Source organism: Lipotes vexillifer, unplaced genomic scaffold, assembly GCF_000442215.2.
Source record: "Lipotes vexillifer unplaced genomic scaffold, Lipotes_vexillifer_v1.1 scaffold871, whole genome shotgun sequence".
Classification (NCBI taxonomy): Eukaryota; Metazoa; Chordata; class Mammalia; order Artiodactyla; family Lipotidae; genus Lipotes; species Lipotes vexillifer.
In genome coordinates, this window is record NW_006771782.1 from 881,557 (window position 1) to 890,056 (window position 8,500).

The window sequence follows — 8,500 nt, forward strand, 5'->3', positions numbered from 1 at the left end:
CGCTTCCCAAAAAAAAAAAAAAAAAAAAAATCAATGGCATGATAACTGCATTTTCAGAGGACACAAATCCAGGAGGAAAAGCCAGTTTTTTTGGATGAAAGAATTAGGATCCAAGAAAGAGCCAGGCAAATCAGAATGATGAATCTAGTCTAATAAGACCACATTTAACAAGAGTAAATATAATTCTTTGGACTAGGATCAAAAAATTCAACTGCCCTAGAGGACGAGAGAGCTTTTCATTTTCTTATCAATTTAATCATCATCTATTAATTTTTACCTTGTCTCATTCCAAAGACAGCTTGAAATAGCTTAAAAAGAAATAGAGCAGCGATTCTCTAAGTGTGCTTCCCAGACCAGGAGCAGCAGCAGCACCTGGAAATCTGTTAGAAATGCAAATTCTGGGGCTTCCCTTGTGGCGCAGTGGTTAAGAATCCGCCTGCCAATGCAGGGGACACGGGTTCGCGCCCTGGTCCGGGAAGATCCCACATGCCACGGAGCAGCTAAGCCCGTGCGCCACAACTACTGAGCCTGTGCTCTAGAGCCCGCGAGCCACAGCTACTGAGCCTGTGTGCCACAACTACGCAAGTCCGCGCACCTAGAGCCTGTGCTCTGCAACAAGAGAAGCTGCTGCAAAGAGAAGCCCGTGCACCACAACGAAGAGTGGCCCCTGCTTGCCGCAACTAGAGAAAGCCCACGTGCAGCAATGAAGACCTAACACAGACAAATAAGTAAATTAATTAATTTTTTTAAAAAAAAGGAAGCAAGAAATACAAATTCTTGGACCTCCCCCGTAGACCTACTTAGTCAGGAACGCAGGGATGGGGTCCAGCAATCTGTGTGTTTACAAGTACTCCTGCGAATTCTGATGCACAATCAAGTTTGAGATTGAATCTAATAGAGTTTAAGATTTTTTTTTAATGGAAACTCCCAAAGCATTCAGAAAGTTAAGATGAAGTTGAGTGTTAGGAAAACATAGAGAATGAATGCCAGAAAGCTCTGCAGTGTGCGGGGAGGGGTGCTACAAATTTGGTTCAGAGCTTCCTAGTAGCCAATGCAAAGAAAGAAATATAATCAGTTTCTACACTGCAGTGGGCCTGTAAGAGCCACACAAACAAGCTTTGTGCTAAAATTTGAGGAAAAATTCCCTGTCTTCATAAAGAAGAGAATGTATATTTTAACAAATATTATGTTCAACAATATCCCTTCAGTAAGTAAAACAGTGGGTTTCTGAAGGTTGTTTCTTTGGCCATGTATTTCCCAATTGAACCAATGATGGGGCCAGATTAGGGATTTCTACTGAGTGTGAAATCGAAATATATGATTGGGCTCTATTGAGCTGCATCAGTAAAGAAGCAGTCCTCCGGAAGAGCAAGGTTTTCATCATACGGTTCTTCGTGTAATGGTCTGAGTGTTTGGATTCCTGTGGTCAATGCTGAGGAAACTGATGATCTAAGGGAGGAACAAGATCCCGAGAGATGTAAAATCTTTTCCCATGAGCCACCCCTGCCTTCCTTTCACCTGGAAAATAAAAGGGGACCTTCTCCATATCTACTTGCCTCTTCTTTGCTAAATCCTTCACTGGGCCAACTTTATCTCAAATTGGAAAATTAATAAACTATAGCTGGGCTGATTCTTCTGTCATCCACTTAGTGGTGTCCTTTAAGAAATAATTTATAAGCTTTTGCACAGCAAAGGAAACCATGAACAAAACGAAAAGACAATCTACAGACTGGGAGAAAATATTTGCAAATGATGCAACCGACAAGGGATTGATTTCCAAAATATACCAAGAGCTCATACAGCCCAATATCAAAAAAACAAAAAACAACCCAATCAAAAAATGGGCAGAAGACCTAAATAGACATTTCTCCAAAGAAGACATACAGGTGACCAACAGGCACATGAAAAGATGCTTAACATCGCTTATTAGTAATGAAATGCAAATCAAGCCCACAATGAGGTATCACCTCACATTGGTCAGAATGGCACCATTAAAAAGTTTACAAACAATAAATGCTGTTATAGAGAAAAGGGAACCCTCCTACACTGTTGGTGGAGATGTAAATTGGGGCAGCCACTATGGAGAACAGTATGGAAGTTCCTCAAAAAACTAAAAACAGAGTTGCCATACGATCCTGCAACCCCACTCTTGGGCATATATCCAGACAAAGCTATAATTCGAGAAGATACGTGAACCCCTATATTCACAGCAGCGCTGTTTACAATAGCCAAGACATGGAAGCAACCTAAATGTCCATCAACAGATGAATGGATAAAGAAGATACATATATACATATATATGCATACACAGATACATACATACAATGGAATACTACTCAGCCATAAAAAAGAATGAAATCATGCCGTTTGCAGCAACATGGATGGACCTAGAGATTATCATACTAAGTGAGGTAAGTCAGTAAGAGAAAGACAAATACCATATGATATCACTTATATGTGGAATCTAAAAACAATCATACAACTGAACTTATTTGTAAAACAGAAATTGACTCACTAACATAGAAAACAAACTTATGGTTACCAAAGGGGAAAGGGTGGTGGAGGGATAAATTTAGGAATTTAGGATTAACAAAGACACACTACTGTATATAAAATAAACAACAAGGACCTATCTATAATGGAAACGAATCTGAAAAAGAATATATATATATATATATATATATATATATATATATATATATCTGAATCACTTTACTGTCTACCTGAAACATTGTAAATCAACTATCCTTCAATAAAAAAAGAAATAATTTATGTCTTCTTTGATATTATTAGCATATCCAACGGAAATTAACAGAGCCCAAGCCAGAGCTCTGGGGACAAGAATACATAGCAGCCTACCATGGCTTATAGGTAACAGAATGACAGCCTAGTGGTCAGAAACTCAAACTTTGAAGCCATATAAAAAGGGCTTGTACCCCAGTTCTGGTACCTACAATAGGGCCTTGGACAAGGTACTGTATCTTCTTTAGGCTTAACCATCCTCCTGAACAAAATGGAGATGAAAATGGTCCATACCTTAATACCTAACCTGTAGCATCATCATCAAGTGAGCAACATTTGTTGAGGCTAGTAGAACATAAAATGAAAATAGCTAGACATCTCCCATGAGACTTTACAGGGTTGACATCCATCACTTCATAGATAATAGAAAACAAAGTACAGACGCCAAGGCTAGCTTGCCTTCCTTCAGCTTCTAGATAGAATCTGAGCATCCCAAGTCAGTGTCTTTCACCAAGACCACCAAGCATCTCTACCTCTCTACCTCAGCTTTGATTTTGATAATATTTTAAGCAGAGCCCACAGGATAAAGAACCATCAAGCAAACAGAGTATGAGAGCTGCGGTGGGGCCGGGGGGCAGTGGGCTTCACAGACGGAGCCAAGGTCCCGCAGCTCACTGATGGCAGTGCGGGAAGTGGAACCCACGCACCCTGCATCTGTTTCCTTCCACCATTTTTCTCTTAGTCTTCTTGCCCCTGATTCTTGACATTACTGATTTTAGTCACACTGAATTGACTTGCGTTGCAGATTTCATGGTGTCATGGGATATATGATAAGCAAGGAGCTTGACGATCTTGATTCAAGTCTCAGCTCTGCCATGGACTAATTGTGTTGTCTTTGACAAGTCAGCTTTCTTATTTGAGGCTCAACATTCACATCTATCTAATGGAATAATAATATCTGCACTTCTTGCCTTTCTAGGATTGTTACAAGGTTTAATGAGATGTGTATAAAAGCACATTATAAACTGCACTATGCTATGCAAATGAAAGAGTTATTTTTTAAAGAGATTGCCTCCAAATTTCCCTGTACCTCCCTCATTCTGTGTTTTGAGTTTTTCAGGGTCCCTTTCTCATACCTCGGCCTTCATTCCTTCAGGATGCTAAGTCTCAGTAATAACCCTTTAAGCCTATTATTTGACTAATAATTTAGTGTGGGAGGGAAACAAAACAGCCTTATTTTTATAATTATACCAATATTTGAGAAACATAGGATTACTTAGAAAACCATTACATCAAGCACTTCGCAGCACTATTTCTTTTTGCAATGCTCTCAAATGTTTAAGAGCCATGTAAAAATTAGGTAAGGGAGACATTTGACAATCAGCGGGCAAAGAGATAAGAAGTCACAAACATGGTCCCTTGGATGTGCCCCTTCGTCAAGGGCAGCGGCTGAAGTTTCCTTAAAGACGGAGTAGGGCGTCATCTGTGAGGGCTCAGTTTCTAGGCTTGGCTCCGATTCGGATCCTGACTTTAACAGTTTCTAAAGATAAGACCTTACACAAGTAACTTAATCTTGTTGAGTCTTAAGTTTCCTCATCTAAAGAATGGATACGGTAGTTCACACCTCGTAGGAATGTCGTTGAGTCTTAAATAACAAAAGGGAAGTGTTTAGCATGGTTTCTGCCACGAATTGAACCCTCAGTAAATGCTGGATAGGTCCATACCAGGAGGAGGTGTGTGGGCGGGCACCATGAAACAGGTCTGATGCAACACATAAGGGTACTTCATTAACAACTGTTCACCTCCTCTGTGTGTTGAGATGAACAACAATGACCCTGTCGCCTGGGATACACCTCCTTCATGTTTCTGTCCTCAAGTTGGTTGGCATTCTCCGTGATCCTGAGAGAATCACTGCATGCCTCACTGACAAAATGGGATGCTACAGGATTTTATAAGGTCTGTCTTAGCCCTTCTGGCTGGAATCAAGTAGCTGGCTCCCCGTTTACAATCACTGGGCCCACTTCACGCTGGATGGAGGTTGAAGGCCGCCGTGTCGAGCAGCGTAGAAAGCGTCTAGGATGCAGCCTTCTCCAGGGGGCTGGGACGTTTACGGCACTGTCAAGTCATTTCTTCTGGCATTTTTCCATCAGGGTCTTGGGAAGTCCTAAGTTTTCACACAGAGGATATAACACAGTGAGCTGAAATATGCGTGAAATGAGATGGGGTGTTTGATTTGGGACGGAGAAATTCCTTTTATTGTTATACAGCGATGCTTTATTTACTTGATTTGTGTCGGAAAATCGACTATTTCACAGAAGTGAAGCTCATAGATACCTGAAGTTTTCCCACTTCAGCTCTGAAACTATTTGTAACTCTTGTTTGATGGGAATCTTCCTAAAATGTGTCTCACACGTCAGCCTTCTTCTTAACAGAAGATGCAGATATTATTATTGAATACTTACTATGTACTTGGCACCATTCTTAATGCTTAACTCTTATTAACAACCCTGTGGCATGGGTGCTACCGTAGCCCCCATTTCACAGACAAGGAAATTGAGGTTTAGAGAAGTTGAGTAACTGACCCAAGGTTACACAGGGAGAAGTCATGGAATTTGAGATTTGTGCCCAGATCTCCCCGAGCTCTTAAAAAACTGGCCACATTACTGGAGAACATTTTGGTTAATAAATGACCCTAAAAACTATTAACCATCAAAGCAGGACCTTTGGAAGTCTACACATACGTTTCAGGAATGTGTCCATGACTCTGAACATCCCTTGGCTGCTTTTTAAAAGGAGTTAAGGGATTTCCCTGGTGGCGCAGTGGTTAAGAATCCACCTGCTAATGCAGGGGAAACCAGTTTGAGCCCTGGTCCGGGAAGATCCCACGTGCCGCGGAGCAACAAAGCCCGCGAGCCACAACTACTGAAGCCCACATGCCTAGAGCCTGTGCTCCGCAACAAGAGAAGCCACCACAATGAGAAGCCCGCGCAAGACAATGAAGAATAGCCCCCGCTTGCCGCAACTAGAGAAAGCCTGCACACAGCAAGGAAGACCCAACGCAGCCAAAAAGAAATAAAATAAATAATTTTTTTAAAAAAGGAGTTAGTACTCAAACTGGCAGCACATTTTTTTTGATATTCATGAATATTTCTTCATTCAGTGGATGTTGCTTGAGTCCCTACTGTGTTGCTGTGGGCATAATGTATGCCAGGTATTCTGGAAGCAAAGAAATATGAGGCACGCAGCTGCCTTCAGAAAAGGCACATGTTAGAGATACTTCAGTGGGGCAATATGTGCATCTTGCCTCATTTGTGTCCAGAAAAACCTAGAGAAAGGGGTGACTCTTGAACCCATCTTTCAAGGAAGTCATCCTCCTTGCCCTTATCCATTCCTTATGGGTGAGACCGATGAGTAGAGACCAGGGGATGCAGGTAGAGTTAGTTGCTTCCTTGGCTCCAAAGAGGCCAAGGAAGAAATGGGCCATCTGTGTTTAAGAAAGAGTTCGTCTCTTACTTGAAAAAGAAGCTGTGGATGGACGCTAATGGGCCTTGGGCCAGACCGAGGAGTTTGGTTTCTATAACCCGTGTCTTTCTTAGATGGCAGCTTATGAAAACAGGCAGTACATTAGAACCACAGCTGGTGGGGAAAAATACATATTGAGTGAGATATGTGTTCCCACTTGATTAGTCCATGGGTGTTAAATGCAATTCCCAATTGTAGCTCTTTAAAAAAATCCAGTAGTTCGGAGCATTGGTAGCATCATTAGAATCAAGTATGTGGTTTTCCAAGGCAATGACTTTGATGTATTTTAATGATAACTTTCTTCTTTCAAAAGTAATATGTTTGTAGAAAATACCTAATGACTTCTCTCAGCCAGAGGTAACTAAAGTTACTGAAATGAACCCTCCAGTCTTCCCATCCCCATTGGTCCATCACTTTGACCTATATTCTTCGAGTCACCCTCCTGCAGCTGGACCCAATGTGGTCTCTTAATGGCTCATAGTCACCATTATGGGTACCGTTTATGGCTCGGTGCTCACGTAAGTCGATGGGATGGTTGAGGTGTGACGGTTGTTTTGAGACCTTTTAGGTTAGGTCTTTTTTCTCTTTGTTTTTCATAGAATGGCGGATGGCCATTGTGTCTGGCTGCTTTCCATGTGTCTTCTCATAACCTCTTCCTAGTATATTTTTTACCCTTGATTAACTGCTAGAACAGCTAATGACCAGGCTGGTTGATACAAACTTTTAAAATAAGAATAAGGAGGCTCTGAGTGGGAGCAAAGGGACTCTCTTTTGAATTAGAGCGTGAACTCTGCAACTGCCATTTGAAGGGCCGGGAAAGCATTAGTTGTCTAGAAAGATCACTGCTTTACTTTATTGGTGACATCTAGCTAAGTAACATTACTATTAGGCATGTTTCGTCAGAAAATTTAAAAAGAAAGGAGAGAGAAATTGGGGAGCGGGGGGAGGGAGGGAATGGGAAGGAAAGAAAACTCAAGCCTGTGCTTTCTTTCGGATCTCACTGTGAATTTCTTTCTTCATGCTTGCTGTTCACAGTGGTTTAAACTTCATTGACTTGATGGTGCGACAAGGGAATATCGACAACCCTCCCAAGACCCCCCTGGTGCCAGGATTTGAATGTTCTGGGATTGTTGAAGCTCTGGGGGACAGCGTTAAAGGATTCGAGGTAATGTTTGGACTTCTGACTGAAAGGATGATATCTATCTGGAATCCATTAAGATAATAAAAGAGTATGCAAAATATGTTTGAAATAATCTACAACGTGTCTTATTGTTATAGTCTCACTATTTGGGTTTATTAACCGTGGTTGTAAATGATAGGACTTTCCAAACGTCGCACGCCTTTCCCATGTACCGTCTTGTTCCTAGCAACGGTCTGGTGAAGGGGCCAGGGGAAACCTTAGCATCCCCTTTATTCATTTTATACTGTTATTAATAAGATTAAAATTAATACCGCTATGAGTTTGGCCTTGTATTAACTAAGCGTACATCCGTCCTCTCTCTACCCGTGGCTCTCATTTCCCCATCACTTCAGGCTCAAAAGTCAGTTACAAAACGCAAAGGTTGGGGAGAAGCAGCCTCTGTGTTTTATAATTGGGTTCCTTTAAACATCTACTTAGCTGATGCATCTAAGTCATCATTTATAAATCGTGATTGCAGACACTGGGAAAGTGGCATTTTTGGATGACGATTTTAAAGCCGAGGGGGAGAGGTAACTGACAATGAGACAGAATCGGCTATGGGTTGGTGGCTTGGGGAGTAGGGCAAGGGCTAAAAAGGGTTATTGTATTATTCTACTTTTGTACCTGTTCAAAATTCCGCATAATAAAATTTTTTTTAATGGCTGAAAAGATGTATGACCCTTCCTACCATTATCATGCAAATCAAGTAGGATCTTGTCTATAAAAACTGAAAAACTATGGGCAAATCAGTTGCACAAAATTGCGGTACTTTGGAGCAAGAAAAAACAGTGGAAATCAGCCATTAAGAGCTCTCGCTCGACTTTAAATGCTTCCCATGGAGAGATGAAGGGACCTCACATTTGAGAATCTACCATAACTAGAAACATGGGGAAGTTACTGTTTTTCAGCCTGCAAGGTAAATACTGTTACCCCCTTAGAGATGAAGTTCAGAGGGGTTCAGTAATTTCCATGCGGTCAGAAAGATAAGTAGTAGCTGCAGCTGGATTCAAATCACCAGAGTCTCTCTACTCTTCCTACAGTCCCACGCTCTTTCCC

General features: G+C 41.5%; 1 protein-coding gene across 1 annotated transcript in view; it reads left to right on the forward strand.

Annotated features, from left to right (window-relative positions):
• The window catches only part of VAT1L (vesicle amine transport 1 like), a 143,271-nt gene that overhangs the window by 16,761 nt on the left and 118,010 nt on the right, over window positions 1-8,500 (forward strand). The window contains exon 2 of the mRNA XM_007447141.1: window positions 7,300-7,429. Coding sequence (XP_007447203.1) covers window positions 7,300-7,429 — 130 coding nt within the window. The remainder of the gene's footprint in view (window positions 1-7,299; window positions 7,430-8,500) is intronic.